Here is a 15,941-nt window from a genome sequence, read left to right on the forward strand (position 1 = left end):
TAAGTCTTCATAAAATAATTTATTTTAATTTCACCATTCTAGTATTTTCAAATCTATTTAGGATGTTTTTCCATTCAATGTTATATAAGCTTTAGAATTTATGAGTAAAAATCATCTACAGTAGTCAATCTTAATAAGAAATTCAGAACAATAGGGGAAATTATTAAAAAGCAATCCTAGTATAATTATGATATAGATCACAAAACATTCTCCCAAACACGCAAACATAAACATTTCTATTTCCTTAAAAGAATAGCTTTAGTATATAATACACATATATTATGAATGTCTGAAAACTTTTAAAATCACAAATATTAATACACAAAAATTACTGTAACAGTAGTCTACAACCATATTTTGGTTGTTTAATGGAATTTGCATACATTAGCATGTAAATTCATGAGCCCACAAACACATGCACACTGCAAACAAAAATTTAGTAATCAACTTTAATAATCAGTTACCTTTGCAATAATGACTTCTTTCTTCAGAATCTTCATAGCATAATATTTTCCGCTTGCCTTCTCTCGAACCAAAATAACTTTCCCAAAAGTGCCTTTACCTAGTAGTTTCAAATAGTCAAAATCATTCATTGTCTGAAAAATACAAATTAAAAAATATAATATGAAGTATTTGATGCAATTTATTTGTTAGCATATATGTATGTGTTTGCAATATCCACTCAAAAACAAAATTTACCAATTTATAAGCACATTTAAATGAAAAAGAATCAGACTGGCATTGGCTGTCTCATTAGCAACCATGGATGCTGAAAATAATTTAAGCAGTTCTCAGATGTTGGAGAAAATGATTTTGAACCTAGAATTCCTCAGCCAAATTATCAGTTATGTAAAAGGGCAAAGGAGGAAAAAAATTATTTTCACTCATTTTTAAGGACTCAAGTTTTCAAGGATTTAGTAGTGCTGCTACCCCCAGAAAATGTGATAATCAAAAATGTTCCACACAAACATTTCCAAATATGCCTAAAAAAGCAGTGCTTTGGAAGGAGCTATCTGAGAATTTACTCTAGCAAAATAAAGATAAAATCCAAGAAAGACAGAGATATAGGATATATTTATAAGAAATGTTGAGAACCTCGTATACTTCAGTTAAAATAAATCAAAGAAAGCAGTTGTTATTCCTGAGAGAGTACATTATGCAATTCAGAACAGCAAGGCAGGGAGCTCTAAGAAGAATATCTTTAATTAATCTGCCTGTTTTCAGTTTCACTTGTCTTTCTTAAATCAGGTAATTCTGAGGATTTTGCCAGTCACGTGTGCCACTTGTTCTCTACAGTCCCCTCTGTGTACTCTTTTCCTGCTCTGCTCTATCAACCTTCTTCCAGAAACTTCCAAACTTTTGAAAGCATTTGTGCCCTAATACCCCTCCCCGACCCAGCTTTTCATTTTTGTGGACTTGCCTCCTTTTGAAATTCCTTTACTTTTGTATTAATAGGTTTTTGAACAGAAGAGGTGATTGTATATGATCAGTTTACTTAAATTTAAACTCAGTTTAGAGGTTTATAAATATCAAGTAAGTATTTGGGTTTTATCTTGAAATTACAAGTCATTGAAAATTTTAGGGTTATAGTTTTTTTTCTGTTTATCATTTATCTAAAGTAAACGTGAGAAATGTTTCAAATCAATTGCTTCAGCTTCTACCTTAACAAACTTAAGAAAAAAAGCAAGTTAACCCAAAAGGGTTAGAAGAAAATGATAAAGATCAGAGCAGAAATCAATTAAATTTTTAAAAGAAAGAAAAAGAGTAGAGAAAAAATCAGTGAAATCAAAAGCTAGTTCTAAAAGATCAATAAAAATTGATAAGCCTCTGGCCAGGTTGGTCAGAAAAATAGAGAAGACACAAATTACCAATACCAGGAATGACAGAGGTGGCATCACTACACATTCTACGAATATTAAAAGAAACATAAGAGAATATTATAAACGGCATCTTGACAATAAAATTGACACCTTTGATGAAATGAACAAATTGCTTGAAAGTCTGAAGCTATGAAAGCTCACCCAAGAAGAAACAGATAACTTGATAACCCCATATTTTTATTAAGAAAAACTGAGTTTGTGGTTAAATACCTTTCATCAAAGAAAACTCCAGGCCCAGATGGTTTCACTGGTGAATTCTACAGACATTTAAACAAGAAATGACACCAATTTTATACAAATTCTGAAAATTAAAATGAGGAATACTTCTCATTCATTCTGAGACAAGCATCATCCTGATACTGAGATAGGAGTTTGGCAGGCCTCATTTCATAAGATGCAGGTCACAAAGACACTGCTGTTAAAACAGGATACAGGGCCGGGCGCGGTGGCTCACGCTTGTAATCCCAGCACTTTGGGAGGCCGAGGCGGGCGGATCACGAGGTCAGGAGATCGAGACCCCGGTGAAACCCTGTCTCTACTAAAAAAAAAAATACAAAAAATTAGCTGGGCGTGGTGGCGGGCGCCTGTAGTCCCAGCTACTCAGAGAGGCTGAGGCAGGAGAATGGCGTGAACCCGGGAGGCGGAGCTTGCAGTGAGCCGAGATTGCGCCACTGCACTCCAGCCTGGGCGACAGAGCGAGACTCCGTCTCAAAAAAAAAAAAAAAAAAAAACAGGATACAGTAAAGAAGCCAGGCAAAACCCACCAAAACCAAGATGGCAATGAGAGTGACCTCTGGTTGTCCTCACTGCTCACTATACATTAATTATAATATATTATCATGCCAAAGGAACCTCCCATCAGTGCCATTACAGTTTACAAATGCCATGGCATATAGGGAAGTTACCCTGTATGGTCTGAAAAAGGGGGAACTGTCAGTTCTGGGAATTTCCTGCCCCTTCACCAGAAAACTCATGAGTAAGCCACCCCTTGTTTAGCATATGATTAAAAAATAACCACAAAAATAGCCAACCAGTAGCCTTCAGGGCTGCTCTGCCCATGGAGTAGCCACCCTTTTATTCTTTTACTTTCTTAATAAACTTGCTTTCATTTTATTCTGTTGCTGGCTCTTGAATTCCTTCTTGTGTGAAGCCAAGAACCCATGTGGTCTCCCAGGCTGAACCCCAATTTTTTGACAATACCAAAATTAGAGGAAAACAATGCAAGAAAACTACACCCCAATATCTCTCATGTATATTACATTAAAATTCTTAAAATTTTAGAAATTAATGCCTACGTTCACTTTCAACATTTTTTGCTGCTCATAATTTTGATAATTTTCCCCAAATGTCAAATTAAAGTGTCTTACATTCAATAATATCTCTAGTTCAAAGGAAAAGATAAAGTAGCAAAGAGGTAGCAGGGAAAATAACAAGATATATTAATTCAACTAAAAATCAAACATGTAGCTCTAACTATCAAATATAGTAAATCAGCTAGTGTCATTTGAACAAATAATAGGTAATATTAGATTTAATTGCATTAATAGAGTAGAAAAAATTAGGGAATACTACGTAACAAGCTATTTGTGCTAGGTAGCCTGCAAAGATGGCTGCCACAAATTCCCATTTCTCCCTGTATACACATTCCACTCTTCCCATAAAGGGGTGGAGTCAACTTTCTCTCTCCCTGGGCTATCCTTGTATCTTGCTTTGAACACAGAATATGATCAAACTGATACTATGCCAGTAACAGACAAAGCCTTTAAGCCTGGCAGTTTATGCGTTCTCTCTCTTGGAAAGCTCTAGAAAGCCAGCTCTAATGCTGTCAGTTAGTCCACATTATCCTGCTGGAGAGAGAGGCCATGTGGAGAGACCTTGGAAGATAAACTACCACTCCGAGAGAGAGACCAAGTGGAGGAGAACCAAGACACCATAGCCAACAGTCAGCACCAAGGCCCCAGACACGTAAGGAAGGTTATGTTGGATTTTCCAGCCCACTCATGTATAAGCTGTAGGCAGCTGCTTGACAGCCATGCATGCAAGACCAACAGAATGGCCCAAACTACAAAATCATGAGATATTTACATGGCTATTGTTTTAAGACATTAAATTTGAGTTTGTTCCACAGTGTGAGGGTTAATACCGAATGTCAATTTGATTGTATTGAAAGATGCAAAATATTGATCCTGGGTGTATCTGTGAGGGTGTTGCCAAGGAGATTAACATTTGAGTCAGTGGGCTGGGAAAGGCAGACCCACCCTTAACCTGGGTGGGCGCCATCTAATCAGCTGCCAGTGTGGCTAGAATATAAAGCAAACAGAAAAACATGAAAAGGCTAGACTGGCTTAGCCTCCCAGCCTACATCTTTCTGCATGCTGGATATTTCCTGCCCTCGAACACCAACTCCAAGTTCTTCAGCACTGGGACTCAAACTGGCTTCCTTGCTCCTCAGCTTGCAGATGGCCTATTGTGGAACCTTGTGATAGCGTGTTTAATACTCCTTAATAAACTCTCTCTCTCTCTCTCTCTCTCTCTATATATATATATATATATATATATATATATGTATATACACACACACACACATATAGATATATACTATTAGTTCTGTCCCTCTAGAGAGCCCTGACTAATACACATGGCAAGTAACTCAGAAACATTATTTTCATAACCAGGCCATAGTGTCAATTTATTGCTCAAAGTTTCACTTAGACAGTATGTTCCTCATTTTTTATTTAAAAGCACTAGAAAATAATACTTGCTATGCCCTATTACTAAATATCATAATAAATGAAATTGAATTATTGGGGAGTAAAAATTAGAAAGCAATCTGTAAAATGCTTTACGACATTTTCAGATGAAAAGCAATATTTAATTATAAAATATTACTATATTCCTTAAGAATTGCAATCCTTATTCTTGGCTGAGTGTGGTGGCTCACACCTGTAATCCCACAATTTGAAAGGCCAAGGCAGGTGGATCACTTGAGTGCATGAGTTTGAGACCAGCCTGGGCAACATGGCAAAACCCTGTCTCTACAAAAAAATACAAAAATTAGCCAAGTATGGTGGCAGGTGCCTGTAGTCCCAGCTACCTGGGAGGCTGAGTTGGGAGGATTACCTGAGCCTGTGAAGTCAAGGCTGCAGTGAGTCATGATTGTGCCACTGCACTCCACCCTAAGTGACAGGAGTGAGACCTTGTCTCAAATGAAAATAAATAAATAAGTAAATAGTAAAATTGCAATTCTTAGGGACAATGAGGTTAAAAAAAGTATGAAAGCCTTCACTCTGAACTTGACAGCTTGTCAGTTTGACTTTCAATCTTTAAAAAAAAAAAGGGGAATTTACATGGAAATTATTATTAAAAAGCACTGTATGTGATAAAATCAGAAACAGATTTCCCATCTATTTTGACAAAACTTCAGGAAATTAAAAAGGTACGGTATCTTTGCTATCAAATGCTCATGTTCAGAATGGTATACACAATAATTGTGTAGTCCTTACAAATGAAATGAAAGCTATTACAAAATGTTTTGTTCTTCTGGATGATGTTATGGAAAAAGATACAGTAAGTCCTTTTTTTGTTGTTTTTTTCAGACAGAGTCTCGCTCTGTCGCCCAGGCTGGAGTGCAGTGGCGCGATCTCGGCTCACTGCAAGCTCCGCCTCCCGTGATCATGCCATTCTCCTGCCTCAGCCTCCCGAGTCGCTGGGACTACAGGCGCCCGCCACCACACCTGGCTAATTTTTTGTATTTTTAGTAGAAACAAGGTTTCACCGTGTTAGCCAAGATGGTCTCGATCTCCTGACCTCGTGATTCGCCCACCTCGGCCTCCCAAACTGCTGGGATTACAGGCGTGAGCCACCGCGCCCAGCCACAGTAAGTCTTTAATAAAAATATAGGAGCATGAATACTCTCCAGAAAAACAATCCTCCTCCAAGGCCTGATCTTAAGAATTTATTGGGGAAATACTTTACAGTTATATTCTTCCCTTTACATGTTTACGTGGCTGTTTTAGGTAAAGAGATACATGGGCATACATAACAAATGCTTAATAAATGTGTTCAAATCAGGCACACCAGAATATAAGACACGGTCTAGCCTACAAATTAGATTAAAAATAAACATATAATCAACGAGGAACATAAAGAACTTCTAAGAATACCACAGTATTAGCATATTTGGTCAAAAAAGATAAATTCCAGCTACATTTACAATGTAACAGCAAAACCAAGTAAGTAAAAAGAGGAGAAGAGCTCTGATGAAGTTCACTCCTCTGCCTCCATCTCTGACCACTTCTTCTGGTGCTCTTTCTCATGAGAAGAAGTGGAGCTAATGTTATTAGTCAACTTCTACATTGGTTATGTCACTTTTCCCTTTTAAATAAGCAGATTCGCGCAGTGTGAGATCATGAGATTTCAGCTGGTCTGGCCACTGTCTGTTCTTTTTTTCCCTCTCTTTTTCTCTGGATACTAGCCACTGGTATGAGTTACTGCAGCCAGAAATTAGGTGATACAATCCCAAGAACTGGAGTCAAACTTAATGGGAAAGCAGGAGGCACTGCTTATACTTTAAACGTAAATCATGAGATTATAGCCAGTTGATCTCAGAGAAGCCTACGCTAGTCTGTTAAAACTTAAGCAGAACTTTGACTCTCACTTGGCTTTTTATCCTTTTGTGCTATGTCCCTTCACATACTTCACAAGGCATACAAGAATGGTGGCTTGGCTGACTAAGATTAGGCACTTCTGGGTTCTCTAAGCAAATTCCTCTGAAACACTATCTTTTAATTAAAACATAGAACCACATTTCTTTTAATTCAAACACAGAAGAGCACTTAAATCTGTCTGTGAGGCCCTTGCCTCTTTACTACCCAACATCCTTCCTTTCCAAGTGAGTTTTTAACTGGCAGAGCAGACACTGTGGTGGCAGTCTACCGCTAAGGGAGGTAATGAACCCTATTTCATGCAAGAAATAGCAGTCTGACCACCCTCACCATAGCCACCATAATCAGTACCTATTCTTTTAATCCTATTGCCATTTGGAAAAAATTAAAGAAGGAAACATATCCTATAAATTAGTAGAACAATATTCTTATTTCACAATCTGTGGTTATAGTCTTAAAAATAATCCAAACTTCTGCAATTCTTTGCATGATAATTGATATACATTAAGGGTATAGTTCTAGAATCATTTATCTTATGAAAATGACAGTAATATTTTACCACTTGAAGCTAAGTCATTAGGACCGTTATGGAGTTATTAGTGGTATAAATGTTCTTTTTCTGCACTAACTTCTGCTGTAATTTAGAACTATTTTAAATTATTTCAAAAAAGATAACAGAACCTCAAACATATAAGATCTTTTAATTGTATACTGTAACACGTGAATATATAGCTTATTTCTTTTTCTTGGTTCATGTATCTTAAGCCTCTCTAATCTCTGTAATTTTTATGCTTATAATGAAGTTACATTAGAAACAAAATTATGCAGATATTCTCTTATGACTATACCCTGTTTTTCAAAATATCATGAAAAACTGTTGTCCTTATATGACATTTGGATATTAGTTAATTTCAATTGATAATAAAGCTTTGTAAACTCTTGGAAAAATCAGCAGAACTTTAGTATCACAACATAGTGCTAGAAAGTGGGGACTTCAGATCTTATTGCTTGGGTTTAAGTACTGGCTCCCACCCTGTGTGTAATTAAGGGGAAAATTTCTTAATCCTTCCATCCTTTATTTCCCTTAACTATAAAACAGGAATAATAATGGTACTCAACTTATAGTTGAAGTTCGAAATGAAAAAAAAATGTTTAAAGTGTTTATGTAAAACGTGCTCAATAAATATTAGCTATTAAAGTTAGCTACTATTCTTTGTCCACATAAAGATAATTAAACATAAACATCACTCTAAAACAGATTCTCTTAGAATTTTTTACTCCAACTGAGTCTCCAAAATGAAAAATTCATAGAAGTATTTTGAATTTGGGGTTCAATTACTTAACCATATCAGATTTACACTATTCTTGATTTCAGTTCATTTTAAATGAAATAATTTACACATGTACAAAAGAAGCTTTCTTATCTCTGAGTAGGTAGGTGGGTGTAGCCAGACTTTGTTCTTCTTTTTGCAATGATGGAGGAACAAGGCAGATTAAATTGACATAAAAGAAAAGAGGGATTCAGTTCAACAAACAAAGAAGAAATCTACAATGAAGACAGAAAGGGATCTCAGAAATTTGGCCCAGATCAAGTATAGAATATTATTCTTATTCACATAAGGAAAGGATAATTAACTTCATGTTGTGACTGTACAACTTCACCAAGTCCACAAGTTTAACGTGGAAAAGGGAGGATATGAACTCAGGCAGTCTATCTCCAAAGAGTTCTTAATTACTGTGCTAATACCAAATTTCATGGATAATACCTTGAAAATTTGTGTTTTCCTACCTGAAGATTAAGATTATCACTTATCTAAAGTGATAAATGGTAAGCTTATCTCAACACCTCTATCTTTAGATTAATCATGAAAATATCATTTTTGTAATAAGGAAATTGCTTTTCAATTTTCTATAGCAATGAAAAACAAAATTTATATTTCTCATAAAAATATAAATTAGTACTTATTATGCTGGAGCACTGAAAGAAGGAAAAGTCTACTTCCCTACTGACTCAGAAGCAGCCATTAAGTAAGAGTTATTGTTTCCAAAACTGTTCACTTTCCTGCTGACTTTATTACGACTGAGGGCACTAATCAGGAAGTACACCCGAGCCATTACTGCTCGTGCTTTTCGGGAGAATATGAAACGTGAAATGGAAAAGAACAAATCATCAGGGAAAACATTTTATTGCAAAGTTTCTAAAATTGTATTAAAAATAATAAGGAAAAAATGCAAATTATAAAGTAGTGTGATGGCACATCAGTCACACATGAGCCCTATCAGCATTCAGTGTTACAGTGCTGAATCACTGAAACCATGTTCACCTATTTGGTTTTAAACAACAATAGGTATTTCAGATTCATGTGAATAAAACCCACTAATATATTTACGTATTGTAAGAAAACTGGATGACATCTTTCTGCAAATGGTAGTTTTTAATATGTTTCTTCCAGAAAAATGAATGCTGTGCTGGAAGTAAGTTATTATTTTCTACCTTTCTTTTATGATGGGTTGTAGAAGCATCCATCTCTTCCTCTCCTATATTATCAATTTGTGAAGTTGGACTACAATTCATTCTCTCCTCTTCTTGCCTCTGCAGTCTGTCTGCTACAGCCTGGATAGCTTCTGTCCATTCTTCCCTATAAAAGTGAGTAACATTTCCCATTAATAGAAGATGGTAAATGATTTAAATATTTTCCTTTTATAAAATATGAAATCAATACAAATAAAATCTATTCAGAGATCAAACACACTCAACACACATAAGCATACACTCTCACCATCATCCCAAAGTGAAAATAATCCTAAGAGCATTTCATTCACCACAGGCCTAAAGTCTGTAGTAGCATTTTTTGGAAGTATGTTAAAGAAAAAAAGAGAAGAAAAAAATTGTTGAAAACTCGAGTTTAAATCATTTACATGAAAAGTTAAATTTTATTTGTCTGTATGTATATGTATGTGTGTGTGTGTGTGTATATATATATATATATATATATATATCCTACTTTTTTTTTTTTTTTTTTTTGGAAACAGTCTTACTCTGTCACCCAAGCTGGAGTTCAATGGCATGATCTCAGCTCACTGCAACCTCCACTTCCTGGGTTCAAGCGATTCTCCTGTCTCAGCCTCCTGAGTAGCCGGGATTACAAGCGTGTGCCACAACACCTAACTAATTTTTGTATTTTTAGTAGAGATGGGGTTTCACTATGTTGGCCAGGCTGGTCTTGAACTCCTGACCTCAGGTGATCCATCTGCCATGGCCTCCCAAAGTGCTGGGATTACAGGCGTGAGCCACCACACTTGGCCAATCCTAACTATTAAGTTGACCCCCTAAAAGTTTGCTGCCGTTTTTAAAAGTGTTTTGCTTAGCGATTTTAAGTCCATCATTGACATCCTCAAGATTTTTATGAGGTCCAGCAGACATTCCAAGGAAAGGTTTTCAAAGCCAAAACTTTTCAATGTTTCCAGATCATAGTAAATTTCTTAAAAAAAAAAAAAAAAAAAGGATACAGCGTGTAGTTTGAACAATCAGTCTCAGGAGCACTTATATCAAGCATTTATTTTTTGACATTTGGTGATCAGACCAAGGATCATTATTTTTCCATGTAAATTTTAAAATCAGCTTGTCTACTTCTTAAAGTCTATTTGGATTTTGACTGGAATTACATTAAATCTATAGATAAATTTAGGGAAAACTACCACTAAATCATTTAAATCTTCCAATCCATGAACATGGTATAGCTCTACATTTATATAGGTCTTTAATTTCCCAATGCAATGTTTGTAATTTTCTGTGTAAAGATCTTTCACATCTTTAACTGAATTTATTCCCACATACAATCATGCACCACATAACAATGTTTCAGTCAGTGATGGACTGCATATACGATGGCAGTCCCCTAAGATTACACTGTATATTTACTGTACCTTTCCTATGCTTATATGTTTAGATACATGAATACTTATCATTGCATTACAATTGTCTATAGTATTCAGTACAGTAACGTGCTGTACAGGTTTGTAACCTGTGAGCAATAGGCTACACCACATAGCCTTATATGGGGTGGGCTATGCCATCTAGGTTTGTCCAAGTAGTATGTTTATACAGTGTTCCTAATGACATGCTTCTCAAAACATATCACTGTCATCAAGTGACACAAGACTGTTCTTTTATGCTATTGTGGAGGGTTTTATTTCACTTTCTAATAGTTCTTATTAGTATTTAAAAATACAATTGATTTTTGTATACTGACTTTGTATACTGCAACTTCATTAAATTCATTTATTAGTTCTAGTCGCTCTTATTTTTCTGCATTTTCTACACATGCAACCATGCAGTACGCAAACAAGAGCAGCTTTACTTGTTTCCAATCTGTATGCTTTTTACATATTTTTCTTGCTTTATTGCCCTAAATCAAACCTGCAGTACAAAGTTAAATAAAAGACAGCAGCATACATGCTTTGTTTCACAAGTTAGGAATAACGTTGAGTTTTCATCTCCCTTGAATATTTTGTAAGTTGTAGATCTTTTATACATACATGTACTTAATCAACTGAGTAAGTTCTGTTCTATTTCTAGCCATCTGCATATTTTTAATGAAAGTTTGAATTTTTGTCAAATGTAGGCCAGGCACGGTGGCTTATGCCTGTGATCCCAGCACTTTGGGAGGCTGAGGTGGGCGGACTACCTGAGGTCAGGAGTTCAAGACCAGCCTGGCCAACATGGTGAAACCCTGTCTCTACTAAAAATACAAAAACTACCTGGGCGTGCTGGCGGGAGCCTGTAATCCCAGCTACTCAGGAGGCTGAGACATGAGAATCACTTGAACCTGGGAAATGGAGGTTGCAGTGAGCTAAAATCATACCATGGCACTCCAGCGAGGTTGACAGAGCAAGACTCTGTCTCCCAAAAAAAAAAAGAAAACTGTCAAATTCTTTTTCTATATCTCTATAAAATGATCACACAGATTTTTAACTTTATCATATTAAAATGGTGAAATTAGCTTAATAGTTTCCAGATGTTAACATAACTTTGAATTCTTGGGATAAGCTCCATTTGGTCACATAACTTAAGCTTTTATCCTTTTTACCTATTGTTTAATTTGTTGATACTCTGTTATGAAATTCTGCATATGTTCACAAGTGTATTGGGCTATAGTTGTCTTTTCTTAAAATAGTTCTGCCTGATTTCTGAAATGAGGGTGACAGTGGTCTTATAAAATAAGTTGAGAAGTATTCCCTTCTCATTATTTTCTGAAACAGCTTGTAAAGGACTGGTCAAATTCCTTCCTTAAATGTTTGACAGAACTCACCAATAAGGCTGTCTGGGCTTGGAACCTTTGAGGAAAGGTTCTTAATTACTAATTCACTTCCCATTCATTGATATTGGGTTTTCCAATGTTTTATTGGGTGTCAGTAATTTGTGTCTTCCCTCTTTTTCTTTTTCCTTTAACAATATCCCAAAACATTTTTCAATTCTATTAATTTTTTTCAAATAAGTAGTTTTGGTTTTATTAATTATTCTCTACTATTTTCTGTTTTCTATTTCACTAATTTCTGATTACTATTGTTTCTGTTTTGGTTTATTTTTCTGGTTTCTTAAGATAGAAGCTTAAGTTAACGATGTGAGAACTTTCTTCTTTTCAAATACAGGTATTTAAGGCTACAAATTTCCTTCTAAGCATTCATTTAGCTACACCCCACAAATTTTGATATGTATTATTTTCATTACTGTTCATTTAAAATTATTTTCTAATGGCTCTTGTGAGTTTTTTGACCCAATGATTATAAAAAATTATGTTAATTTCCAGTAATTGGCATCTATTGTCTTATTGTTACTGATTTCTAATTAATTCTACTGTGATTACAGAACATACACTGTATAACTTTCATCTTCCAAAACGTACTCAGAATTATTTTATGACCAAGAATATGATATATATATACACACGCATACGTGTATATGCACACATATGTACGTTTGTGTATATGCACACATGTACGTATGTGTATGTGTACACACATGTGTACGTATATGTATATGTGTACACATGTGTATGTATGTGTATGTGTACACGTGTACATATGTGTATGTGTATCTATACACGTATGTGTATGTGTGTGTATATATACACGTATGTGTATGTGCGTATGTATACACGCATGTGTATGTGCGTATATATACGCGCATGTGTATGTGCGTATATATACACGTGTATGTGCGTGTATATATACACGTGTATGTGCGTATATATACACACACACTTTAAGTTCTGGGGTATATGTGCACAACGTGCAGTTTTCTTACATGGGTATACACGTGCCATGGCAGTTTGCTGTACCCACCAACCCGTCACCTATATTAGGTATTTCTGCTAATGCTATCCCTCCCCTAGCCCCCTACTCCCTGATAGGCCCCAGTGTGTGATGTTCCCCTCCCTGTGTACATGTGTTCTCATTGTTCAACTCACTTATGAGCGAGAACATGTGATGTTTGGTTTTTTATTCTTGTGATAGTTTGTTGAGAATGATGGTTTCCAGCTTCATCCATGTCCCTGCAAAGGACATGAACTCATCCTTTTTATGGCTGCATAGTATTCCATGGCATATATGTGCCACACTTTCTTTATCCAATCTATCACTGATGGACATTTGGGTTGGTTCCAAGTCTTTGCTACTGTGAATAGTGCCGCAATAACATACTTGTGCATGTGTCTTTATAGTAGAATGATTTATAATCCTTTGGGTATATACCCAGTAATGGGATTGCTGGGTCAAATGGTATTTCTAGTTCCAGATCCTTGAGGAATCGCCACACTGTTTTCCACAATGGTTTAACTAATTTACACTCCCACCAACAATGTAAAAGCATTCCTATTTCTCCACACCCTCTCCAGCATCTGTTGTTTCCTGACTTTTTAATGATCGACATTCTAACTGGTATGAGATGGTATCTCATTGTGTTTTGATTTGCATTTCTCTAATGACCAGTGATGATGAGCATTTATTCATATGTTTGTTGGCTGCATAAATGTCTTTTGAGAAATGTCTGTTCATATCCTTTGCCCACTTTTTGATGGGGTTGTTTTCTTCTTATAAATTTGTTTGAGTTCTTTGTAGATTCTGGATATTATCCCTTTGTCAGATGGATAGATCGCAAAAATTTTCTCCCATTCTGTAGGTTGCCTGTTCTCTCTGATGATAGTTTCTTTCGCTGTGCAGAAGCTCTTTAGTTTAATTAAATCCCGTTTGTCAATTTTGGCTTTTGTTGCCATCGCTTTTGGTGTTTTATTTTTTTTTATTTATTTTTTTTTTTGATTGTAATCTTTTTTTTTTTTTTTCTTTTTTTTTTTATTATACTTTAGGGTTTTAGGGTACATGTGCACAATGTGCAGTTCTGTTACATATGTATCCATGTGCCATGTTGATTTCCTGCACCCATTAACTCGTCATTTAGCATTAGGTGTATCTCCTAATGCTGTCCCTCCCCCCTCCCCCCACCCCACAACAGTCCCCGGAGTGTGATGTTCCCCTTCCTGTGTCCATGAGTTCTCATTGTTCAATTCCCACCTATGAGTGAGAACATGCGGTGTTTGGTTTTTTGTCCTTGAGATAGTTTACTGAGAATGATGTTTTCCAGTTTCATCCATGTCCCTACAAAGGACACGAACTCATCATTTTTTATGGCTGCATAGTATTCCATGGTGTATATGTGCCACATTTTCTTAATCCAGTCTATCGTTGTTGGACATTTGGGTTGGTTCCAACTCTTTGCTATTGTGAATAGTGCCGCAATAAACATACGTGTGCATGTGTCTTTATAGCAGCATGATTTATAGTCCTTTGGGTATATACCCAGTAATGGGATGGCTGGGTCAAATGGTATTTCTAGTTCGAGATCCCTGAGGAATCGCCACACTGACTTCCACAATGGTTGAACTAGTTTACAGTCCCACCAACAATGTAAAAGTTTTCCTATTTCTCCACATCCTCTCCAGCACCTGTTGTTTCCTGATTTTTTAATGATGGCCATTCTAACTGGTGTGAGATGGTATCTCACTGTGGTTTTGATTTGCATTTCTCTGATGGCCAGTGATGAGGAGCATATCTTCATGTGTTTTTTGGCTGCATAAATGTCTTCTTTTGAGAAGTGTCTGTTCATGTCCTCTGCCCACTTTTTGATGGGGTTGTTTGTTTTTTTCTTGTAAATTTGTTTGAGTTCATTGTAGATTCTGGATATTAGCCCTTTGTCAGATGAGTAGGTTGCAAAAATTTTCTCCCATTCTGTAGGTTGCCTGTTCACTCTGATGATAGTTTCTTTTGCTGTGCAGAAGCTCTTTAGTTTAATGAGATCCCATTTGTCGATTTTGGCTTTTGTTGCCATTGCTTTTGGTGTTTTAGACATGAAGTCCTTGCCCACGCCTATGTCCTGAATGGTATTGCCTAGGTTTTCTTGTAGGATTTTAATGGTTTTAGGTCTAACATATAAGTCTTTAATCCATCTTGAATTAATTTTTGTATAAGGTGTAAGGAAGGGATCCAGTTGCAGCTTTCTACATATGGCTAGCCAGTTTTCCCAGCACCATTTATTAAATAGGGAATCCTTTCCCCATTTCTTGTTTTTGTCAGGTTTGTCAAAGATCAGATAGTTGTAGCCATGCGGCATCATTTCTGAGGGCTCCGTTCTGTTCCATTGATCTATGTCTCTGTTGTGGTACCAGTACCATGCTGTTTTGGTTACTGTAGCCTTGTAGTAGAGTTTAAAGTCAGGTAGCGTGATGCCTCCAGCTTTGTTCTTTTGGCTTAGGATTGACTTGGCGATGCGGGCTCTTTTTTGGTTCCATATGAACTTTAAAGTAGTTTTTTCCAATTCTGTGAAGAAAGTCATTGGTAGCTTGATGGGGATGGCATTGAATCTATAAATTACCTTGGGCAGTATGGCCATTTTCACGATATTGATTCTTCCAACCCATGAGCATGGAATGTTCTTCCATTTGTTTGTATCCTCTTTTATTTCATTGAGCAGTGGTTTGTAGTTCTCCTTGAAGAGGTCCTTCACATCCCTTGTAAGTTGGATTCCTAGGTATTTTATTCTCTTTGAAGCAATTGTGAATGGGAGTTCACTCATGATTTGGCTCTCTGTTTGTCTGTGATTGGTGTACAAGAATGCTTGTGATTTTTGTACATTAATTTTGTATCCTGAGACTTTGCTGAAGTTGCTAATCAGCTTAAGGAGATTTTGGGCTGAGACAATGGGGTTTTCTAGATATACAATCATGTCATCTGCAAACAGGGACAATTTGACTTCCTCTTTTCCTAATTGAATACCCTTTATTTCCTTCTCCTGCCTGATTGCTCTGGCCAGAACTTCCAGCACTATGTTGAATAGGAGCAGTGA

At 36.2% G+C, this 15,941-nt stretch overlaps 1 protein-coding gene across 7 annotated transcripts in view; it reads right to left on the minus strand.

Annotated features, from left to right (window-relative positions):
• The window catches only part of AKT3 (AKT serine/threonine kinase 3), a 370,924-nt gene that overhangs the window by 141,471 nt on the left and 213,512 nt on the right, over positions 1 to 15,941 (minus strand). For all 7 annotated transcript variants that reach the window (XM_063613541.1, XM_055235064.2, XM_055235066.2 and 4 more), the window contains 2 exons: positions 9,039 to 9,183; positions 465 to 596 (listed from right to left, as the gene is read on the minus strand). In XM_063613541.1, coding sequence (XP_063469611.1) covers positions 465 to 596; positions 9,039 to 9,183 — 277 coding nt within the window. The remainder of the gene's footprint in view (positions 1 to 464; positions 597 to 9,038; positions 9,184 to 15,941) is intronic.

The sequence above is a fragment of the Symphalangus syndactylus genome, chromosome 19 (genome assembly GCF_028878055.3).
Source record: "Symphalangus syndactylus isolate Jambi chromosome 19, NHGRI_mSymSyn1-v2.1_pri, whole genome shotgun sequence".
Classification (NCBI taxonomy): domain Eukaryota; kingdom Metazoa; phylum Chordata; class Mammalia; order Primates; family Hylobatidae; genus Symphalangus; species Symphalangus syndactylus.